This window comes from Hylobates moloch, unplaced genomic scaffold, assembly GCF_009828535.3.
Source record: "Hylobates moloch isolate HMO894 unplaced genomic scaffold, HMol_V3 SCAFFOLD_4, whole genome shotgun sequence".
Classification (NCBI taxonomy): Eukaryota; Metazoa; Chordata; class Mammalia; order Primates; family Hylobatidae; genus Hylobates; species Hylobates moloch.
This window is the reverse complement of record NW_026652279.1, coordinates 132,588,527-132,614,520: the sequence shown is the minus strand read 5'-3', so window position 1 is coordinate 132,614,520 and position 25,994 is coordinate 132,588,527. Positions and strand designations below refer to the sequence as shown.

The window sequence follows — 25,994 nt, the reverse complement described above, 5'->3', positions numbered from 1 at the left end:
TTGGATTTATGAGACAACTCTTCCTCCCTCCCCCCGAAAATTCTCAAAGCACATTTCAGAAACTCATTTTTGGCAGATGTAAATTTAAGTAAATTGGCCAAGGTCACAGCACAATAAGGGCAGAGTTATCAAGGGAATGCAGTTTCCTGCTTTTTCCACCATCCATGAAATTAGAGTAACTCCACCCCTTAAAATAAAAGGGTCTACTTTTTTTTTCTTTCTGAAATTATAAACCTTGATTTGGAAATTTTTTTTTAACCACTAACTCAGACTTTGAAAAGTGATCATTTAGAGCTGTGGAATGTTTATCGGTGCACTATGCGTCTACTATTACTGAACATCTTACAACCTGTACAATTTGTTTTTAAAGGGAGTGCATTTTTTGTTTGAGCTGAAACATCAGATTTTCTTTTCATGCGGTATGACATGAGGAAGAAGCTATCTGTAGGCACAAAACTAGTTCACTTTCTATGGGCAAGCGCAGACCTTAAAGTAGATTAAAGTACACAGAAATAGAACATTAGATCAGAAGTGATGTTTTACTGTGAGGTCTTCTTTGGGCCTTATAAAACGAGAAAGAACTAACCTTGTTCTATTTCTGAGTTCTGAAAAAAAAGCCTCATAGCAGGCATATCACCTTTAATTAGGTTTCTGCTTTGGGGAAGCATTTTACCAGCCCCCTTTCATTTATTTTTAATGATGTTATCACTAACAGACAAACAGTCCCTTAATGAAACAAAAACAGTTTCTATATAAAGCCTGGTGTACATGTTCTGAGTCAGTCATCTAAAAACAAATGTTATGATTGTTTCCGTTGTGCTCTTAGAACCCTTAATGGCCCTACTGTGCAGATATGCAAAACATCAACCTAGGAAATACAACTGTGTCTGTTTTGCAGCTTTCAATAAATGCTTTCCCATATTCACCTGCAGTATCAGCAGTGAGGTTAAACCTACCGGGTCATGGAAATGACAGAAAGGTCAATTCAGTGAATCTTTTCAGCATAAGCTATGCCAGTTCTTGCATAAACACTGATGACTTACGACTTTAAGAAACAAGCAGATGTGAATGCAACCCAAAACATTTGAAAGTTAAATCAGTGAGTGTGCGTGTGTATGTGTGTCTGTGTGTGTGTGTGCACGTGCGCTTGCATGTGTGTGTGTTTAATGCTTGGTGCCATTCCATTTTTTTCCCAGAAATTTCAAGTTGTCAAAGGAATAAAACCTCTGTACACAGATACCCGAGTACTCAAGTTTTGTCCCCTCAGATGAGTTTTAAGATAATGATGAATTTGCTGTCAAGGCCAAGATTGGAAATATTAATAGATAGCTTGATCTTAGAATTTCTGAATACAGACATTTTTGAAATACAGATACAGAATAGCAAGAAACTAAAGATTCTTTTTGGAGCATAATAATAGAAAATATGGTTTCCCCCTAAAAATACAGTTTCTTCAGGGAATTGGGGTTCCTGATTTTCTTGAGCTGTTATCCTTGCATGGTTTCCTCATACAACCTCTTGACCTCCCTCTGGTTAAGTCTTTCCCAGAATTCAGTGTCCATTTCTTGCCATGGTGGTTTTCTTTTTTTTGTTTTTTTCTTCTTTCCCCTTTCAACTCACATCATCTAAACATAATCTCTTCTTTTTTCTAAATGAGCACCAGGTGCCATTTGAATCACTCTTTTGGCATACAACCTTATTGAGATTATAATTGCATGCATTTTAAACATTTTATTCCTAGAGCTTCCTCTCAACTCAAGATAATGTCTGTGAAATTGCCTCATAATCAATAGAGTGGTTTTCCAATAGAAGGTATTTTTAGTTTTACTATCATGGATGTGGTATAACCCTGGGACAGGCAGAGACTATATCCTTCTCATTTTTGTAGTCTGTATTCCTCCAGCTTTTGCTTTGCCTTATCTCATTCACGTATTCTTTCAGTAAATATTAATAAGTACTTACTATGTGTTAGGTAGCTGAGACTAGATGATCTATTTCCTCCTCTAACGAGTGGTCCCCAACTTTCATAAGCATCTCAAAAGAGAACTATTCAAAAGTTAAGAATCACTGATATAGGTGATAGTTGCATATAATAAGCGTGGAATACAAATGCATTAAATTAGGCAACACTGTGAGTTTCGTGTATTTTTGTAGCAAATCTCCAGCATTCTGCCAAACACACTTACAATGATTTCCTTCCCATGTAAATTTCTTTTCTTTTATTCACCCAAACTCAAAATTCAGAGTTCTAATGCTGCTTGAAGTGTATCCAAGAAGCCTCTTAAGTGGTTTTATGTTATTCACAGTCTATTTCTGTACTGTGTGTGTGTGTCTGTGTGTCTGTGTGTCTGTGTGTGTGTGTGTGTGTGTCAACACATATTTCCTCTAGGTCCAGCCACCTGAAGAGAAATTGATAAACCAGTTCATATTCTTTGCCCTTTCCCAAATTATTTCTATCAAAGTCAATTTTAACTGGTCACCAAACTAACTCAGGGTTACTCCATATAAGGAAACTGATGTATACAGTAATAATTCTTTTATCAACATCATACATCTTCATCAAAGCCTTATCAGAGAGACATAATATAGAAACTACAGGCTTAGGGCAGGGTGCGGTGGCTCACGCCTGTAATCCCAGCATTTTGGGAGGCCGAGGTGGGCGGATCACCTGAGATGGGGAGTTTGAGACCAGCATGACCAACATGGAGAATCCCCGTCTCTACCAAAAAATACAAAATTAGCCAGGTACGGTGGCCCATACCTGTAACCCCAGCTACTCGGGAGGCTGAGGCAGGAGAACCGCCTGAACCCGGGATGCAGAGGTTGCCGTGAGCCGAGATTGAGCCATTGCACTCCAGCCTGGAGTGCAATAAGAGTGAAACTCCGTCTCAAAAAAAAAAAAAAAAAAGAAAGAAACCACATGCTTATGGTACAAGAACAGAATTTCCTCCATGGCACATTGAAGCCAAGTTTCCAAAATGAAATTTATAAAATGTATAATTGATTGGATTATTTGTTAATTATTCATCCATTCATACCTTATATTAATATAGTGTTTTATATTTTACAAAGCACTTTCACATACATAATCTAATTGGATTTAAACTATAATCTTTTGAATTGGTAATCACCATTTTAATAAATAAATGAAATGAGTCTCAAATAAGAGACAGGTTCTTTGCTCTAAAATTTGCTAGTACTTGGTAGAGCCAGGACTTGAACTCATACTTTCTGAATCAAGCCTGGTTTGCTTTTCATTTTACCATAGCTGTATCATGTCTTGCATTTTGGTGTCGATTTTATAAAAATTTCTGGAGTAACTTTAAATCCAGAATTTGAAGAATGGGTGTTAAATAAAATATAGGAAGTAAGTTTTATTCCTGAATACCCCTAGATATTTTATATGCATCAGCACAGATATATAAAAGTCATTTTGATAAATTTTAATGTGATATTTCAGAATTCCTTATTTTCTGAGAAGATGGAAGTAGAAAGAAAAAACATTTACCTGATAATTTTCTATCCTTTTTTTATCTATATATATTCTTGCAGTACAAGTGTAATTTTATTATATGGATAGACTGCATAGTGGTGAAGTCAGGGTTTTGGGTATCCATTACCTAAAAAGCCTACATTGTACTCGTTAAATAATTTCTCTTCATGAACCTCCCCCATTCCCACACCCTTCTGAGTCTTAATTGTCTATCAGTCTACACTCTATGTCCTTGTACACATTACTTAGCTCCCACTTATGAATGAGAGCATGAAGTATTCATCTTTCTATAACTGACTTGTTTTAAGATAATGGCCTCCAGTTCTAGTCATATTGCTGCAAAAGACATATTTTCATTCTTATTTATGGCTGAATAGTATTCCATTTTGTCTATATATATACACATACACAATATATATATGTTGCATATCTATTTTTTTGGTGTGTGTATATATATGTGTATATATATCCATATATATGGTGTGTATATATACACATATTTATGGTATATATATGGATATATATGGTGTATATATACGTATATATAGGTATATATATGGATATATATGGTGTATATATACATATATATGGTATATATATGTGTATATGGTATATATATGTGTATATATATACACATATACATATATACATATATATGGTATATATGTGTATATATGGTATATATATGTGTGTGTATATATATGTATATACTTATATATACACACACATACACATACCAATTTCTTTTTTGGGAGACAAAGTCTTGCTGTGTTGCCCAGGCTGGAGTGCAGTGGTGCCATCTCTGCTCACCGCAACCTCTGCCCCCTAGGTTCAAGCCAATCTTGTGCTGTGCCTCAGCCCTCCAAATAGCTGGGATTACAGACACATGCTACCATACCAAACTAATTTTTGTACTTTTAGTAGAGATAGGGCTTCTCCATGTTGGTCAGGCTGGTCTCTAACTCCTGGCCTCAAGTGATCCACCTGCCTGGGCCTCCCAAAGTGCTGGGATTTCAGGCATGAGCCACTGTGCCCGGCCTGTATCACATTTTTTAATCCAGTCATCCCTTGATGGACACTTAGGTTGATTTTATATTTTTGCCACTGTGAATAGTGCTGTAATAAACATACAAGTGCAAGTATCTTTTAGATATAATGATTTCTTTCCTTTTGGGCAGGTATCCAGTAGTGGGATTGCTGGGCCGAATAGTAGTTTTCTTTTTAGTTTTTTGAGAAATCTGCATATTGTTTTCCATAGAGGTTGTACTAATTTACATTCCCACCATAATGTATGAATATTCCCTTTCCTTTACACCTTCACCAATATCTGTAATTTTTTCTTTATGTAAAATTTATTATTAGTATCTACTGCTAAATTAAGCCAGGAGTGCCTAGAGCGAGAATGAATCAGTATTGAGGTTACAAGTGAGCTCAATTTAAACAACTATGTCTTATGCCTGGAAATAATTTTCAAAATTTTTTAGGCACCAACCCTTAATCTATAGATTATTTATACTTTCATTCCAATTTAATATGTCTAGTGAGTTTGCCAAAACACTTATAAATGTATCTTTCTGTATATTTGTGATGGAAATTTATTAATATAATAAAATGTTATATTTTTATAAGTAATTATTTACTTATATATGGAAACTATTTTAGTCTCTAGAATTTTGCTAAAATCTTCTTCACTTTGCCAGTATGGAAATATAGAGTTTTCATGGAAACTCCCAGATCTGTTTTAAACATTAAATATGGAGATATTTTCCATTTTAATAATACTGTATACTTCAAATCGAAATGAATAATTTTGAATCTTCTTTTCTAGAAGTGATTGAGTGTTTTTCTATTTGGAATTTATGATATAATAAAAGACATTAGAGACAAAAAAACACAGACACACATTAACTTGAAAGAGAATATATAATTCAAACCCAAAGGGATTAGTTATGAAAATAACAACTGAGTTAGATTTTATTAACAGGAAAGAAAACATTTTAAAAGTAGAGGCCCATTATTTTTTTAAACAACATTGTTCCTTAGGATATCCTGCTAAATTGTTATGTGTGATAAGATTGGAGAGAAAAATACTTTGTCTTACAGAGGCATCAATCTTACTGATAGTCAGTTATTGATAAGTGACTTAATTTTTAAACATTTTCTTCTCTTCCATTTCTGGTTTCTCATTTTGTTTTCTATTATTCTAATTGACTATATGTTGTTATAATTATCAATGTATTTATTATATAATTATTAAGATGTTAATAGTTTTTCTGGTCAAGATTATAATATGTGCTGTTCTACTTTTCTTTAGAAAACCACTATAGTTTCAAATAACTGAATTAAAAAACATAATTCTCAACTTACAATGGCATTACATCCTGATAAAACCCATCGTAATTTGAAAATATTGTAAATTAAAAATGCATTTAGTACACCTAACCTACCAAATGTCATTGCTTAGCCTACCCTACCTGAAATGTGCTCACTTACATTAACCTACAGATAGGCAACTTCATCTAACACAAAACTTATTTTATAATAAAGTGTTAAATATCTCACATACTGCATATTGCTAACCCAGGAGAAAAAAAGTCAAAATTCAAAACTCAAAGTATCAAAATTACAATGGTTTATACCATTGTAAAATAGAAAATTGCAAAGGTTTCATACCATTGTAAAACTGAAAATTGCAATGGTTTCATACCATTGCATATTGCTAACCCAGGAAAAAAAAATCAAAATTCAAAGTATCAAAATTGCAATGGTTTTATACTACTGTAAAATTGAAAATTGCAATGGTTTCATTCCACTAACAACCTATCTAGAGAACGAGCATAACTGCCAGACCCCACCCATGTGTAGTCCTCTAAAAAATAACAGTATTCTAGTTACTGCATCTTTTGAAAGTGCTTAATTTTTTTCCTAGGAAGATGCACTCTTTGCTGCATCTGATTTGCCATCAGAGGTATTGGGAGTGCTGTCTTATAGGTGACTGAACTATGATCTAATTTAATAAAAGAAAACAAGATAATTTAAGAATTCTTATAAAGTGGAGCTTGTAAACCTAAATAATTAATAACTTGCTCTGAGATTTTATTTGTATGATTCATTATTTTTCAGATATTACATAGATATTCATAAATCTTTGAAATTAATAATTTTAAAACGATTAAAAATTCTAACTCCAAACTGATACATTGTTACTCTTCAATCATAATAGGTGAGAAGCCCACTTAAATAGTTTTTTATAAATTTTTATAAAAAGTATTAGAGAATGTGGAATTTTAGATTTGTGTGGTCCTACATCTGTCTCATTTAACCTGCTATTTTTTTTGTAAATGAGGAAATTGAATAGAAAGAAGTTGTTCCACGTCCAAAGCAGCTAATACTAACTGAACATTATTTTTATTATATTTGCCAGAGAAAAAGTTACATACTGTTTTAGTTATCCATAGCTGTGTAATAAGTTATAACAAAACTTAGTGGCTTAAACCAACAAACATTTATGATCCTACAGTTTCTGTGGTCAAGAATCTGTGACTCAAGAATCTAGGTACAGCTTCCCTGGGTGCTTCTGGTTTAAGGTCTCATGGGATTGCAATCAACCTGTTAGCCAGGGCTGCAGCCGTAAATGCTTTAACTGGTTAGGAAGAATCTACTTTCAACCCAACTCATGAGGTTGGCCCTCAGTCCCTTGTCACATGTATGTCTCCACAGGGCTGTCTTATGTCATGTCAACTGGTTTGACCCATGGCAAGCAATGCAAAATAAAGAGAGGGAGAGAAATGGAAGCTAGATATTTTATAACCAAATCTCTGTCTCTGAAGTGACATCTCATATTTGTTGTATTCTTTTTGTTAGGTCAAGAGAAAAGGACCAGACAGGGTGTGACTAACAGGATAAGAAATCATCACAGGCCCTCTTAGAGGCCACTTCGTGCTTACTACATGCCCATAAAAAAAAACTCATTAAGAACATGTCACAAAAAGTTAAAATATTTGTTATGTAACTACTGTAAACAAAATATCTCAAAAATAATGTAATTGGAATGTGGACTCTTTATTAAATCATCGTATTCTCCATATGTTATTCTTGCTGATTTTGGACTGTGTTTATGTAAGAGTGTGTCCTTGTACTTAAGAAATGTACACTGAAGTCTTAAGGCTTAACTGGGGAAGATGTTTCAAACATATGCACCCTCCCTCACACCATACAAACACACATACACTCACACACACACGCTCACACACACACACAGAACAAGAGAGGGAGAGAAGCAGAGAGAAAATTAAAAAAAAAAAATGTGACAACATGTAAACAATTGGTGAACTGGAGTTTTATTACTTTTCCAGAGCTGGCAACAGCAAATGACCTTAACCCTGGTGCCTTAAGACAACAGAAGTTTATTCTGTCACAGTTCTGGAGACTAGAAGTCCAAAATGAAGGTGTCAGCGGAAATGAGCTCCTTCCAAGGGCCACTTTTCGTCTCTTTTAGCTTCTGGTGGTTGTCTCCCTTCCTTGACTGAAGGTGAAACATTCTAGTATCTGCCTAGTTTTCACTTTGCCTTTTCTCTTCTCTGTGTCTTCTCTTCTGCCTCTTTCAAACTTTTCTCTGCTTTTGTCTTAAAAGATACTTGTCATTGGATTTAGTGTCCATCCTAAACCAAAATGATCTCCTTATCTCAAGATCTTAACTTAATTCCCTCTGTGAAAACCCTTTTTTAAAGTAAAATAACATTACTTGTCATTACATGTCAGGAAGTATGCATAAACATATATTTTGTGGTCAGCCATTCACATATTACAGGAGTATGAAGGAATTCCTTGTACAATTCGTGTAACTTTTCCATAAGGATACAATTATTTTAAAGTAAAATGTTTTTTAAGAAAACAAAAAACCAAGAAATTACATTGTCAAATGCCATACAAATCCAAAAATCATGACATCTGACTAGCCAACTTTGTCTTAAAAATAAACTTAGAAATATGTACAGATATATCAATGAGAATAAGGTATTTTGTGAATTTGTATTTCATCATCATTCACTCTTTGAAGTCAGTGGAGATTATGTGATGTCAAAACTCTCTTCTACATTGGCCTCTCAGACTTTTGCTTTAATCTTCTTAGAACATTTAGGAAATCAAAGGTCACTTTTATTTCAAAAGGTGGAACCATGGTCCCAATATTACAATCTTTGTAGGAAGAGCTAAACGAAATATTCTATGATGTTAATTGCCACAAGATGACAACTTTATCTCTGATAATAGGGTCATGAGACTCAAAGGAATATTCTTGTTTGTTTGATCTTCGATTAGTTTGTTTGTGTTCTTTTCAAAATTGTGTATTGACTTTAAGAATCATTTTTTTCGCTTCTTAAACATTCTGCCCCAAATTTGCTAATTTCTTATGTACATATTGAATTAAACTGTCTTGATGTAGTATCTTCACTATGTAAGATGATAAATGAAGGAATCCAATTAGACAAGTTTGTAACAAATAATAGCCTATTCTCATACAGCTGAAACCATGAGGCCTAAGATAAGCATTCCATTAAAACAGCTGCAGGAAAAAATGTGCTTACAGGCATGCACGCACACATGTACATATATGTATATACACACACAGAGAATTTTAATGCTACATTTGGATAAATGGAGTATCTAAAGAAATAATGAGTGAAGGAAAACTGTATTAGTGGCTATAGAAATTAGCTATTTAACAATTGGAATCAGTCACTCTAGGCTACATGAGCCTCTTGAGGCTTTCTGGTTGTGTTTTTAGCATTTGATCTCCAGTATCCAGCACATTGTTTATGTTAAATAAATACTGGCTGCATAAATTTATGCATCATGAGTGATTTAATGATTTAATCCACACAACAGCCAAATATAGTCAAGCATAAATGCACTGAAGTTAAATCAAATCATCATGGGGATGATGAAACTTATAGCCTAAATGTGTGTAAATGTGTACACGTACATATGATTCTTTATTTTCTTGGACAGTCTTTAATAATTGTGGAATTATAGATTCTAAAGCTGAAAGCAACCTCAGGTGGTCATCTGGTTCTATGCCTTTCTTCAACAGACAAGCAATTATTATCCCTATGATCTATTAAGCCACATTTTCTTTAGCATGTGACAGCTAAGGTGATGATGATCGAAAAATATTGCTCTCCATTCTTAAACAATTCACATGCACATATATGTTTAACAAGTGCGTTTCCAGAGCTATTATGAGAAAACACTAGCAGCCTTGGTTTGGAAGAGCAATTTATGATAGCTAGGTAAATGGTGTCCAAGATCACCTTGCTCGCATTAGCCATGCAGCATCCCTGCCCCTGCATGGCCATCTTTCTTTAACCCTGGTGACAAGTGTGATTAAAAAGAAAAATAACATGAGTCCTACTTTAGTTTGCTTACTCTGTTTCTTCCTGTAGTACTTGCTGCCTCAGATCATCTGTCTCAGTAAGTTAACATAGGAGGAAGTAGAAGGAGAAACTGCAAAGTCGTGGTGTGAGAGGAGTGCAGTTAATAGGAGGCCTTCTGGCCATTACTCCCCTCCCCAGCTTTTCTTTCCTTTTGGTTTATTAACTAGAAATGTGGCAAGGTGAGGGGGATGAATTTAACTTGTTCTGACATTAGTGAGGGACAGGGAAGTGTGGCAGCTTCTACAATATTTCTGCCCCAGAGAGACGTAATTGGAAAACGTGTTGTGTGGTTAGGTGGTGTAATGAAAAATAAAAGAATGATTGAGGAGAACAGTGGAATCAAATTATAAGCATAAGGCAAGTGTGCTGAAGTTTTTAGCCACTTGCAAAATTGAGAGATACTATCAGGACTGTGCAAATACATTGCTCTGATTAATTTTCCTGGGGTGAAATATGAAAATATTTATAAAACTGAGGATCCTGCCATGAATAAAATTTTCTCTGTGATTATGATAAACTAAGCCGTAACTTGTATCTATCTTATGTGAAACTGTAAAAATGGTTAAATAATAAAAAAATGAATAAAAGGATTTCACTGTGAGAGGTGAAAACAATCTGTATTCATGTGTTACTCTAAATTGCTTAAAATTTTGAAGAATATTCAATAAGTAAAGACTAGTTTATTTTGAAGGGATTTTTCAATTTGATTCCCTGAATATGGTTATAGAAGTAGCATTTTATTACTCTTCCTTTATACTGTTTTTTATGTATGGAAGCTATAATTTTTCAATATGAAGGTAAAAGGTCTTCAAGTTCAAAAAAATTAGGTCTTTAATTTGAATGATAATCAATAATTCAGTTATAATTTAGAAATACATATTTGGATTCCAGTTTTTCTTTTTAGATGTAAAGTGAAAGATTTTAACTTTACATTCTTTTGTAAATTTCTTAAGAATATATTTGAACAAACATTGATATAAAGGAAGGGTTAATAGAGAAAGAAGCTTCCTAATATACAAAGCCCCTCTCTTATATGGAGCTCTAGAAATATCCTATTGTCAATCCAAACAGAACAAAGTAAAAGGAGATAATTGGGAAGGTGCCCATAAAGTCAGCCTGAATATATTATCACAACTATATATGAGATAATATTTGTTTTAAAAAGATTCTGTGGCACTGTAAACTCAGTCTCATTAGAGACTGCATTTAAAAGGTTTATAAAGTTACTCATTAATGTTATCTTGTTGTATCTCCACAGCTTTTTCATTAAAGAAAATTCAGCAGAAAGCATTTTCTCCTGATAGCAGGAACCAATTTGCAATAAATGTTCTGGAAACCACTAGGGAAGCCATTACTGAGGTCTAATAAAAACAGACAAGCGTAACTTGTTCTATATTTTTGTTTCAATCACATACAGATGAGACCCCGCTTTCTACACCAACCGCAAGAGACAGCCTTGACAAACTCTCTCTAACTGGGCATGGACAACCACTGCCTCCAGGTTTTCCATCTCCTTTTCTGTTTCCTGATGGACTGTCTTCCATCGAGACTCTTCTGACTAACATACAGGTAGGCCTTTTTACAACCTGGAAGAAAGATATATGGAACACCCTGTTGTAGATTTTTTTTCCCAAATTTTATACTGTTCCTACTTAATCCATTCATTAGACTGACTGAAACATGGTATTAAACTCTTCAAGTAACTTAGATTTTGAACCTGTTACACTAATCAAATTGGCTTAGAAATACTGATATATATATATATACTCATATATATGTATATTAAGCTGTAATAAAAACTTAGATGAAAATGACATAGGCCTTTAAAATTCATTCTGTCTAAAATGTTCTCTTTATTACCAACTAATTGGAGGAATTTAACTGTTTAAGTTTGTCTGATTTTACTAAACAACAGCACACTAGTTCTAATAAATATTTAGTTATTTTTAAACTGCTGGCCTTCTAGTGAGGAAATGATATGTTTAGTCATTTAAAATATGTCTAATTTAGAAGAATCCAAAAAAAAAACCTTCTTTCATAAATAAATTTGTTTCAATTAATAGAATTTCTTCAAAGACTAGACTTCAAAAAGCCTTACCAAACTTTCCACGGATTTCCTATGTGGTCCTCAGGATGTATATTTTATGTACAGTACATTATGAATCAAAAATACTTACAGTTAACAATAACATAGAGTGTGGAGCCAAGATAATAAGAGTGTTTGGGATAGAAGAAAGCATAATTTTCTTGCCCACACATGAAGTGATCATGTGGACCCCAGATAGAGATTTTTGTCGTCTACTTCTCCATATTTGGGTAGCTAGTGAGTAGTAGGCACAAGTTGCTGATAGTGTGCTGGTAAGCTCCTTTTTTAAAACATTTTTTTACTCTAACATTCCATCCTCAGTAATATTTTTCTGTACACATATCCTGTGATATTAAAGTTTCCCCCAGTGGAAATGTAATTAATTTTATTTACCTCTCCGAGGACATAACAGAAGGCCTTTAATGTAACATATCATCTCATCTATTAATATGGCATTTTTTAATACTAATGTAATTAGAGTCTCCAGAACTGTATTCAACTTTAAGGTTTTATAACTCAGTAATTGAAAATCATCAATCCAGCCTATACCAAATCATGGCCAAATAGTTGATTATATAAAACAAAAGACTTTTTTTTCTAAATTTCACCCATATTATTGTTTATTATAAGATAGTGCTTTTAATGAATTTTTCTTATGTTAAGGTAAATGTTTTCAGAAAATACCCCTTAACATTTCTGAATTTATGTTTTGAAAAGTAAAGGAATAGTTCATTTTCTTATGTATAAAACTCAATTTGAAGCAAAAGAAAAGCTATTTGCATGGATTGTCATTAACTGAAAGCTCTTTGACCAGGTCAATGAGGAGTTAATTTCAATCTCAGCAGAGAAAACGTTTCCGGGTTTCATCAGTGTCAAACAGCATGCTCATCTGAAGAGCAGGTTTGACACATGGACTCTTGCATTGTATATGACCACTACATTTCAAAGTCAAATCCTCTCAGTTTGGAGTATTCATCCATACTCTACGGAACAGAAATACTCAGAGTAGGAATGTTATCCACATCACCTCAAACTATAATTGTTTCAGAAGGAAGAAAAGAAAAAATAAAAGAAAGAAAGAAAGAAAGAAAAGAAGAAAAAGAACACTGCTTTAAAATGTACACATTTTAGACAAAATATTCATTGTAGGTGGCTCTAGATTTAATATACTCCCCTTTCCTACCATATGCTTTGAAGACATATTTTCGAAAGACTAGACAAAAGGACAATGGTCAAGACAAACTAAATCATTTATTTCTATTCCCAAATTATAGGGATCTGGGACTGATAAAGTTAGAACACCCAAAATAAGAATGCTTTATTAAAACTAAATTAGGGGCTGGGTGCAGTGGCTCATGCCTGTAATCCCAGCACTTTGGGAGGCCAAGGCAGGTGGATCACCTGAGATCGGGAATTCGAGACCAGCCTGGCCAACATCATGAAGCCCCATCTCTACCAAAAAAAAAATACAAAAAATTAGCCAGGTGTGGTGGCAGGCACCTGTAATCCCAGCTACTCGGGAGGTTGAGGCAGCAGAATTGCTGGAACCTGGGAGGCGGAGGTTGCAGTGAGCTGAGACTGTGCCACCACACTCCAGCCTGGGCATCAAGAGTGAAACTCCATCTCAAATAGATAAATAAATAAATAAATAAATAAATAAATAAATAAATAAATAAATAAATTTAGCTTGTCCACTTCAATCTTACTTATATGTATGTATATATATAGATGCAGTTATCATATATTTATATGTATGTCTAATATGCATATGCATATATTTATACATGCATGTACATATGTGCCCACACGTGAAATAAAAATTAAAAATCCTACTGAATTTCATGCACATGTATATTATAAATATATATATACACACATACATATACAAACACACACACATTTATTGTCAGTAATGATTTCATATCATTTTACAAAAGCTTGCAGATGCTAACTCTTTTACTGTTGTCACATTTACTGAGTTATGGTATTATCGTAGGAATGGTATGGAATGTTTAAACAGTCATGACCCCGGATTATTAGGTATACAGTATAAATGTGATTGCTGTCCAAATTCTAATATGGGTAATTACATTCTGCCTACCTCAATTTCCTCTGCAGTTTCAATTATATATAATAGGGTTCTGTGCTTTCTATGCCAGAATGGTAACATACATTTTGTGTAGTAAGTTTGAAGTTCCATTTTTTAAAGATGTTATTTTTTATTAAAATTAATGACGAAAAAACCCTTTAAAATAACGTGTTTTCATAAAGTGTTATTGTTCTAATTATCAATAATTTATATATTATAATTTTAAAAGCCTGGATTTTCAAATTTGTAATGATTACCACAGATGTCCTTTCCATGACATCATCATCAAAATTAAATTTTTGTCAGTTATTTCTTTGTGTTTTAAAAGAAGATCTATAGAAAAATACTATAATTATATGAGAAAATTTTGTGTTTAAATTTTTATTTTAAAATTTAAATTTATAAAATGTACATATGTATAAAAATTGGGCACCAGACTTTTGTTAACTATTTGAGCTATACTGCATTCCTGCATTTAAGTGTTTTAGAAATTAAAAGTTAGCAAGGAGCAGTGGCTCATGACTGTAATCCCAGCACTTGGGGAGGCCTAGGTGGGTGGATCTCGAGGTCCAGAGATTGAGACCATCCTGGCCAACATGGTGAAACCCTGTCTCTACTAAAAATATAAAAATTAGCTGGGTGTGGTGGCACACGCCTGTAGTCCCAGGTACTTGGGAGGCTGAGGCTGGAGAATCGCTTGAACCCCAGAGGCGGAGGTTGCAGAGCCAAGATTGCGCCACTGCACTCCAGCCTGGTGATAAAAAAAAAACCCCAACCAAAAAAAAAAAAAAAAAAAAAAAAGAAAAGTTATAATGAATAAAGTAAAAAGAAAAAAAAAGACCCGTAAAAAATCCTATGTTGATATATAAAAAAATTATATTTAAATTTTATATTTAGAAATTTATAAAATTTATATATATAAAAAGTTGGGCACCAGATTTTTGTTACTGCTTGAGCTATACTACTTCCTGACATTTGAGTGTTTTAGAAATTAAAGGTGATAATGGATACGGATATCTAGAGTAAAGAGCAGTAATTTAATTTAGTAAAGAATATGGATACAGTTCAGTTTTTGATTTTTAGAATTGCTTTTATTTTTTCTATATGGCATTTTTTTTTTTCATTGTGGTCTTTCATTATGGCTTCCTCTTTCAAACCTGTCCGTGGAGAACAACCTGTGAGATTTTATGCAAGGAGACTAAAATTTTAGTGTCAGTTAACTGGTTATGACACCGTCAAACATGAGCTACTATTTGAACATGATCAAAGAATAATTCTGCTTACTCTTTTTTTCTTTTTCTTTTCCCTTTTCTTTCTTTCTTTCTTTTTTTTTTTTTTTTTTTAATTTAAGATGGAGTCTCCCTCTGTCACCCAGGCTGCTAGTGCACCAACTGGGCTCACTGCAACCTCTGCCTCTCAAGTGATTCCCCTGCCTCAGCCTCCCAAGTAGCTGGGAGTGGCCTCCCGCCACCATATCTGACAATTTAAAAAAAAAAAATTTTAGTAGAGATGCATTTCACCATGTTGGCCAGACTTGTCTCAAACTCCTGACCTTAACTAATCCACCCACCTCCCAAAGTGCTGGGGTTACAGGCGTGAGCCACCACGCCCGGGCCTACTCACTTTTTAAAATCTAGAACCTTTTGGCACATAGGGTTGTGAGCAAATTATTTACTTTGTTTATCTTGTTACAAAAAGGCTTTAAAAAGTGGCTTACAAACATTAAAATAAGAATAGGTAAATAACTAAAAAGTGAAAATATAAAGTTTAAGTAGAGAATATAAAATTTAGTTAGGAGTGAGGTTAGCATTGAAAGTATTTGCCGTGAGGGGATATATGATTGGAGTTTGGTTCACTATAGTCTATCTACACAGAAGAATTAAGCAAACAAGAAAGACCTAAAACATATGTTAAAACCACAATAGCTTCAGCTTGGCTGAGGGCTGTGACTCATACCTGTAATCCCAGCACTTTGGGAGGCTGAGGCAATAAGACCACTTAAGGCCAGGAGTTCGAGACCAGCCTGAGAAACACAGGGAGACTCTGCCTCTACAAAAACACAAAAATTAGCTGGGCATGATGGCGCATGCCCACAGTCCCAGCTATTAATATTTGTGAGGATGAGGCAGGAGGATGGTTTGATCCTGGGAGTTCGAGGCTACAGTAAGCCATGATGGCACCACTGCACTCCAACCTGGGTGACTGAGTGAGACCCTGTCTTAAAAACACATACACACACAAGAAATGGCAGCTCCAGATTGATTCACTATAGCCTAATAAATGGACATAATCCAACCATGGTATCTAGGAGGAATTATTCTCTACTTCTGTGTTTGTGGGAAGAAAATGAAAAAGAATTAAGTATAAGACTGAACTATAGTCATGCATCACTTAATGCTGGGGATACATTCTGAGAAATGAATCATTGGACAGTCTTATAGTTGTGCAAACATCATAGAATGCACTTACACAAACCTAGAGGATATTGCCTAGTATATACCTAGCTATACAGTATACCCTATTGCTCCTAGGCTATGAACCTGTATAGCAGGTTACTGTATTGAATACTGTAGACAACTGTAACACAATAGCAAGTATTTGTGTGTCTAAACATAGAAAAGGTACAGTAAAAATATGATATTATAATCTTATGGGACCACCATCATATATGCTTGTGAACCAAAAAGTTGTTATGGAGGTGAATGACGGTACTCTGATTATCCATCTTCGGTTCTTTACATTTCAATATCATGGCCAATAATTTTACTTTACTTTTTAATATATTTTAAAATAAAATAATAGTTTCCTTATTTACATTATTAATACTTAATTTTAATTATAATTTAATTATAAAGTTATTATAATTATAAAATTATTGTAATTATAATTTTATGTATTCATTTATTATATTACTATATTATTTATTATAAGGTATTTTTGTTATTTATTATATTAATTTTTATATAAATATAATAATTTTAACTGTAACATTAATTATAATAATTTAATTATTGATAATTTAATTATAATACATAATTATATATAATATAATTAATTAGGAGAAGACTTTGCATAAGCCCCAACAAAATAGAAGTTGAATTCAAAATATGGGGAAGCTAATATAAAATATATTGGCCCTACATTATATGTTTTTATTTTCAATCGTAATTATATATTATGAGTCTTCTCTTCTTTGTGCCTGTCATACATCAGCGTTGCAGGACAATAATCATAGCATTAAACAGAGTATGGTATTATATTTTGTTACAAAACTTCTCTGAAAATGTGTCAGTTGGGCCGGGCACGATGGCTCACACCTGTAATCCCAGCACTTTGGGAAGCTGAGGTGAGTGGATCACCTGAGGTCAGGGGTTTGAAATCATCCTGGCCAACATGACAAAACCCCATCTCTACTAAAAGTACAAAAAAAACTAGCCGGGCATGGCGGCATATGCCTGTAATCCAAGCTACTTGGGAGGCTGAGGCAGGAGAATCGCTTGAACCTGGGAGGCAGAGTTTGCAGTGGGCCGAGATCGCGCCATTTGCACGCCAGCCTGGGCAACAAGATTGAAACTCTGTCTCAAAAAAAAAGTGTCAGTTGATACTGTACTATTGATTATTTGTTTGTTTTTTCGTCTACAAAAGTTCCTGATTCCAAGGGACATTATTCTTTTTCTCCCTGAAAAGAGACCAGGGAAACATTAAAAGAATAATAAAGAAGACTAAGTAGCTGGATAGTTCTGATCTAGGCACACTCAACTCAGTATCTGGGATTTTCAGTCAGTCTCTTGATTCTTCTGCATCTTGGTTTTCTCATCTTTAAAAGTATTTGGTTAGGATGGTGATTGCTAAAATCCTCTTCAACTAAGGTGTTTTAATTTCATTAGAAGCAACACATTACTGAGAACAAATTTTATCACATGAGTTTCAGTGACACTCGAGAAACCTTAGTTATTGTCTGATTCTGAAATAAATTTATGTTAAATACAAACATGGATCAAGTAAGCTTTTCCTCCAGGATCTAGCTAGGTTATTAGGAAATGTTTCCTATCAATATTATTTGAAGTCTTCTTATATAGACAGATATTGTACTTTCTAAGCCATATCAACAGTAGAAACATTGCTAGATACAGTGCCCTTCTAAAAAAAAAAAACTCAATGTCTAAAAACCGATGAAAATAATTTACAAATTAGATTATTTTAGAAAACAATGACATTTATGTAGTATAACAACCATTATGCCTCACTCATAGAAAATAAATTTGGGCCAATCAACTATTGTCTCTCACCATTGCTGTGGCATAAACTTAAAATGTATTTCATTGGACTTGTCGTTAACCAGCTTCAATATCCTAAGAACCGTCCTCCCCTTGGAGAAAAAATCATGCTTTAAACCTTTTATCATTTCCTGTAATTCACATTTTTGCCACAGCATTTTCTGGATATTGCATGTCCAAGTGAGATGCAGCATTTAATGTGACCGTTTGCACGTGATCAACCTGGAAATTTTACAGAAGTTACACAAATTTGAAAGTACTGTTATCATTGATGGCTACAATGGTGTCCTAAAGATTTGTAGATGTTGTGAACACTACTTCCTATTGCTTTTCCCAGCCCCCTGCTGCATTGAAATTTAATCGGTTTTCTGTATTTTTTGAAGCAGAGCTGTCACTGGCGGTAACATACTTTTGCATATGCATCAGTTTGGCTCTAGTACAGATTTTTGTTCACACTGGACTGCTACTGATATGCACTGATTCAAAGTCTAAAAATTACATTTAATTTTATATAGCTTATAAGTAGTCCCAGAGAGTATTGGATCCTAAAAGCTAATATTTTTCAGACACAATCAGCAGGAATAGGTAATGTATTACCATTAGTCACATTAGCATCAATTGTAACAAAAGGAAACAGTAAACATAAATGCTCTCAGCAACTTCATTCTTTACAACGAATATTAATATAGAATTACACAAATTAGAGTTGCAGTTTAACATTATTCAACATGTTTATTCATAATGATTGTTTCATATTTAAATAACACCAAAATATTGTGTTTTGTCAGCCAAGGACAATAATAGTTTAATAGTAATTTATTTTAAACAGCTACTGATAATACAACCAATCAACACATTAAGTGGTGCCAACATTGGCATCTTGCTAAATAATCTCTAGACATTGCACAGAGAGTACATCTTTCAAAGATAAGTCAACAAGAGCAATCAGAGCAGAAAATTAGAATTTGGTATCTTAGAATTAAAATACAGCTAAAGTTTTAATTGGGGTGATCTAAAAGGGCACTTGATGTAATGATCTCTTTCATTTGTTACTAATTGTTTGTTCCTGATGAGGAAGAAGCCTACACAGGAATGTTGTTGAATTGAGTTAAGATGGCAGTTTCCTTAGCAGCTATGTTTTATTGTTAAACAAAAGAGAGTGGGGAGGGGCAACCTGCCACGGAGAAATCTTTCTTCAGCTTGTTTCATATCACAAGAATTATACCAGGAGATTCAGGGTCGGGTATGGCAAAATTTTTATGTGGTCAAAAGAGAATAAAATTTGCTTACAGCAATGCTATAAACTATACTGGTAGACTGAAGTAAGACTATCTCTCTATTGCGCTTACAAGTCAAGCTGGAGTGGAAATTCCTGATTCAAACTGCTCATAATGTCTTCTTGCAAGGGAGTCACATCCTAGAGTACATCTACAAATGACATCAACTTTCATCTCATTTTAACTTCAGTTGAAAATTTCAGTCTCTGACACTCACAGACCAAGGCAAAATATCTTCGTCTTCAAAAACTCATTTTGTATTGCTGAATTGAAGGGAAGTTTTAGCTCTGATTTTTACTAGTAACTATTTCAAAGTATCTTAGGAGAGAAAACAGAGAATGCTTTTTATATGTTTAACATATTTCCATATCTAGTTTTCAAAAACCTTAAAATACTGCTAATATTTAAAAGCATACAGTATGTCAAAAATATATATATATTTATATATCCACCATTAGTTGTATGAATAAACTTTGCTTTCTCCATATGTTCTTTTAAATTACTATGTTTACTAAACCAAGTTTTAGATCCCTTAAATATATTATGTATCTCAAGAAAAATGTAGCAGTACTATAATTGCTATTTGTGAAATTTTAAAATCTAGTATATAGTAGACACTTTCTGGGCCCTGGGGGCATAGTCCTGAATGAGAGAACATGCCTCTGCCCCAGAGAGCTTACATTTTAATAGAGAAGACATAACATAAACCAGTAAACAAATAATATGTAAACAAATATGTCAATACCACATAATGATACATTCTATGAAGAATTTTAGGGAGGGAGTAATAAGATACATTTGGAGACAGGGTAGTAAGAGAAGGCCTCTCTTGAATGGTGACTTTGAGCAAAGATGAAATGAAATGAGGGTGTGAGCCATGCAAAGATCTGGAGGAAAAGCATTCAGGAAGGGAACAGAAAGAGCAAAGTCCGTGGGGGCAGAAACAAATTGTTGCATTGAGGAACCAAAAGGAGACAGACCATTGTGGCTATGTGCTCATGGTAGGGAGTGGGAGAATGAGCTCTGAGGAGAAAGGTGAGCACTGCCAGAATCCTGGAAGGTTGCATAAACCATGTCAGATAATTACTTGCGGAGGAGTTTCAGCCTAATTTCCTTCTCAGTTCTTATTTTTTAGACACGCTTATGTGCTGCCCTTATTTAGCTTTGATCTAGATGTTCTAATTAGAATATCTACTTAGCTTTGGATCTAGATATTCTAATTAGAAGCAATTAAACCTGCATGCCATAAATATTTGTCTTCCGAAAATAGTTTAATTAGACTTAGGAGTTTTATGCTTTAGTTATAGTATTTGTTCTAGTGAGTGCAGAGTGAATGCAAAAGAATTAGATCATTTGATCAGTGGGTTCTTCGCTATTAAAATGCTTTTAAGTAATGAACGAAATTTGCTTTGTATTAAAATATTACCATTCCAAATATCTTCTTTGTACAGGGGCTCTTGAAAGTTGCCATAGATAATGCCAGAGCTCAAGAGAAACAGGTCCAACTGGAAAAAACTGAGCTGAAGATGGATTTTTTAAGGGAAAGAGAACTAAGGGAAACACTTGAGAAACAGTTGGCTATGGAACAAAAGAATAGAGGTATTTCCAAATTTCCAGATAAGTTTAATATTTACAGAAAATACTAAACATATTAATACTATGATGGTGATTTATTTTGAAATTGTAGTATTTTTGTTAATTTAACGGTAGCTAAAGTTCAGAGCAGAATTTGAATCCTAGGCTCATTATATTTCTTAATTTCCAAAGTACATGTTTTCTGTTCCTACCTCAAGAAACTGAAATCCGTCCATTACATCATTAATTATAGAACTTTTATTGACTGTTGAGTTTAAAAATTCATGTTCTTTAAGATAAGAATAAACTCTAATGATAGCCATGAAGAAAAATTTTATGTTAATTCACAATTGCCCTTTGAAAAACTTGAGTTAAACTCATAAAGCTAAAATAGAAAATACTGATTATTCAAGCGAAGCAGGTTTACTAAGATATTTATCAACTGAAATTGAAAATGGATGAATATCTGAGCAAATGGCCAAAGTTAAATGTATAATTTTCTTTCTGAAGGCCTCATTTTCATCCAACAAGGTCAAGTACACAGAGTAGAAACTGATATAAATTCTTATTGGATAAAATAATGTTATTATTTATCTGTGAACTGCTTCTTTTGTCACACTGTACAGTGCATCTATAGATAATTTTGAAGGTCATTTATATTTGCATGTTTATTTTATGTATGAATTTGAAGATTATTTTGTCTACAATCAACTGCCTCTTTGCTTCAACTATGCATTTAATATATATCCAATATAAATGCTCCACATTATTTTCTTTTATATGTTTGACATGGTCATTTAAAAATAGTTGTTTCTGTTTTGCCTTTAAACTAGCAGGATTTACCAGGTTGTTTTATTAGCTATTACGAAGCAACAGCTAGCGTATTCCTGGAAGTTGGTCAATTTGGGACGCTGTCATCCCAGATATATAGCACAGTTCTAAATAATGTGGCTTCACATAGATTCAGGTATTTAAATAATCAAAACAAGGTAAACATTGATAATGGCTGTATTCCAAGTGAATAAAGAAGTTGGGTCAAAGAGCTCAATCTATGGAACCATCTTCCATGAGACAGCCATGTTTTTATTTTGTTCTCACTTAATTTTGTTTAGTCCTTTTTTACAGAACTTAAAAGCAGGCCCAGGGATTCCTAAAGTAACCCTTTGGTTACTGGAGAGACCTTCAGAATTTTATTGGTTCCAACCTTTTGGGAGGATTTACCTTCTGTTTTCTTTCGTTAACCATTAGAGGGCAAAACATTCACAGATCACACTGTAAAGTTCCCATTTAATTAATTATGAACAGTAAATTCAAGGCAATAACTATCAATACTTATCTATTATGAATGTGCCTATTGAAGCAGTGTATTACCCTGAAGAGAGAAAATGGCGATCCCATTTGGTTCAGTCATGTAGGAGGAAACTGTGAGCTGTCAATGGCAAAGTGCAGGGTATTAAGCCTTTAGAGCCACACAAGTGTACAATCCAAGTAAATATTTCAGAAGTTACTGTTTCTTTTCAAAGAGACTCATAAATAATCATTTTTGGAAAGGGAAACAGTAGGCAGGTAATTTTGTTAAGATAAGCATATGATTTGCACACCATTAAATAAGGGAAATTAACATTTATTTAAAATCAGTTTCAATTTCTTTTCGTATAACACCATAGCCAGTGTACATTTTGATACAAAGCAGATTTTTAAAAATATATGGTACAGCAACAATACACCTGACATGTAAGTGAGCTTCCATCTTAAAAATATTAATAATAGGCCGGACGCGGTGGCTCATGCTTGTAATCCCAGCACTTTGGGAGGGCGAAACGGGTGGATCACGAGGTCAGGAGATTGAGACCATCCTGGCTAACAAGGTGAAACTGCGTCACTACTAAAAAATACAAAAAGTTAGCCGGGTGTGGTGGCGGGTACCTGTAGTCCCAGCTACTTGGGAGGCTGAGGCAGGAGAATGGCGTGAACCTGGGAGGCGGAGCTTGCAGTGAGCCGAGATTGCACCACTGCACTCCAGCCTGGGCTGGGCAACAGAGTGAGACTCTGTCTCAAAAAGAAAAAAAGAAAAAAATATATATATGTTAATAATAATAAAAACAGGATTATGTGGAAATTAGAAATTAAAACTAAAATATTTACTTGAACCATTATTATTTTATATTTTGATTAACTATTCTGCTTTAAAAATGTTGCTGTTCTTTAATCTGTAGTAAGAAATCAAACAGTAAATATGGAATGATTAGTCTTCAAGACTAAGAGAAGCATTTTCTCCTACTGAGTCTGTCACATTGATACCTACAATGTTTATCAACCATCAACAAAGACAATTTTAAAGAAAAATGCATATTCCCATATGCTGAGTAGTTACCATATGTATACATATATATGTAGTAAAAGTTAAAACAATTATCCTCCAGGAAACATAGTTGATATACATTTTGTAAAGAACATTAGTTATTATTTATCGAGTATGTATCATATACAAATGTTTAAATTGTCCAGTTGGAGAAAAATGTTTCATAATCAACTTTTTGTATTATTTATATTTTTAAATATAAAAGGCTCATTATTGTTACCAGTAGCATATTATTATTAGCAATGGGGTTTCATACTGCCTCAGATTTCTGCAGTGAAAGTAGAATAATTTTCTTAAAATATATCATCGTATTGTAAATTTGCTGTGAGAAAAATATTCTCAGGAAATCATCATAACTTAATCCAAACAAAAACATTTCTGTTCTATACATTAACAATAATTAAGAGTGTTTTTTCTAATGTACAAAAAATATTTATTGCATTTCCTAAAATTTTAAGATAGAAATGATTAAAAACTGAGTTGGTCTAACATTGCTTTCCAAAGCGTTTTTAGGGGAGATGCTCCATTTGCTGCTCAAAATTGATGCCCTATAAGGAAATAGGAAGGAGGCATGCTTATAAGGGTTCGCACTATCCAAATGACTCTGCACTATTGTGATTCAAGGACAGAGAACTAAGCCACAAAATTCATTTAATCAAGCTTCCTTTATCAGTGAATACAAACATTTACTAAAATTAGTTTCCTATTAAATTTATCTTTACATATGGCAATTAAAGCCATTCTTGTAATGTAATAGTTCTAGGCTAAAATAAAAATTGGCTTTCTTATTATTTTACTGGGAATTATTTTAGGTAAAGGTGGAGATTTTTGGAACTTTCTTTTTATAGGTAGACTCAGTCCAGCAGGAAAACAAAATGAATAATATAAAACACATAGACCATTTGTAAATTAGCAGCATTACGAAAATTAAAAAAAAAATAATAATATGCATACACTGTTTTTTAGCCATAGTTCAAAAGAGGCTAAAGAAGGAGAAGAAGGCAAAGAGAAAATTGCAGGAAGCACTTGAGTTTGAGACGAAACGGCGTGAACAAGCAGAACAGACGCTAAAACAGGCAGCTTCAACAGATAGTCTCAGGGTCTTAAATGGTAAGAGGGTGTATATTATTGCATGAATAACTGTCATTTTTAATGCTTAAAGGACAGTTTAGGCATGTGTTTGTAGTTTTGTATGTTTCTATATCTTGTGATTCATTCAGCTATACTTGAAGCTGAAAGCAGGGTGGGAAGAATGTGTTGGGGAAAATGCCTTATTTTATAGGTGCTTCCACTGTTTTTTACTGAACTCCAGCGTCTGGGACTTGCATTGCTTCTCTTTTTAACCAGATTTTCTTCTACCGAAACAATAAAATATTAATTTGATAATTTCCGAACCCCTATCCTCTTTTATGAACAATGTTGTGTTGCTTACTGTTCAAATCTTCCGAAAATTCTTATGGTTATAGTTTTTGTTCAACCTTTAAAAGATGACAAAGATTTATGTAATTTTAATTCAGCACCAAAGTAACAGGTTGCTCTTTTTTTCCAAAGGACAATAGGAATCAAATGAAATATGTGTCATTCTTACCTTTCTGTGCTTTTAGACTCTCTGACCCCAGAGATAGAGGCTGACCGCAGTGGCGGCAGAACAGATGCTGAAAGGACAATACAAGGTAGGAATTTGCAGAAGGCTATAAATCTAGATCCTGCTATATGAGTTTTTCCTCAGCTTTAGCCTGCTATTCAAGCATGTAGCCTACCATCTGGGCCACATCAAAACAAGTTCAAACAAGGTCAAGTTCATCTTGCTTGTTTATATGAGTGAATTCATTCTGTGCTGATAGATTTTCTTTAAATTAACAGGTCATCTCTGTTTATACAATGCAATTAAAAGGAATAATTAATTTTAAACAATGTATGATTTAATCTTGGACACAGTAAATGTGCTTTATTGAATGTTTGAAGCCCAGTCTAATGCAGGAAGGGTTTATAAGTTCTGTGCTACATAAATAAAATCTGTGGTTAATCAAATAGGTAGTTCTTACAATTTAAAAATGTCTAACTACTCATTTTTATGACAGTTACTGCAAGGTACATGCAAAATAGACTAGTTGAATGTTAACAATAAATAAGATTGTTTAGTTCCTATGTGGATTCCAAATGTTCTGTATGCCATTATATACACTTTAATAACACAAATCTGCTGAGTAAAATCATATATAGAATACCAAAGGGAGTTGTATTAAATGCTCAGAAGAGCTAAATATGTATATTGTCATGATCGTACTATTAGAAAAGAATAAAACCAGAAGGTAGCATTTATAGGCAAACATCTATTCTAGACGACAAATTCAACCTAACAACATGAATACTAAACAGTAACAAGAGCATTTGTTTTCTA

The 25,994-nt window shown here is 33.6% G+C and overlaps 1 protein-coding gene across 5 annotated transcripts in view; it reads left to right on the top strand.

Annotated features, from left to right (window-relative positions):
- Window positions 1-25,994, top strand: part of DACH1 (dachshund family transcription factor 1) — a 484,950-nt gene that overhangs the window by 422,449 nt on the left and 36,507 nt on the right. For all 5 annotated transcript variants that reach the window (XM_058437972.1, XM_032151001.2, XM_058437970.1 and 2 more), the window contains 4 exons: window positions 11,345-11,496; window positions 21,108-21,255; window positions 24,560-24,703; window positions 25,198-25,266. In XM_058437972.1, coding sequence (XP_058293955.1) covers window positions 11,345-11,496; window positions 21,108-21,255; window positions 24,560-24,703; window positions 25,198-25,266 — 513 coding nt within the window. The remainder of the gene's footprint in view (window positions 1-11,344; window positions 11,497-21,107; window positions 21,256-24,559; window positions 24,704-25,197; window positions 25,267-25,994) is intronic.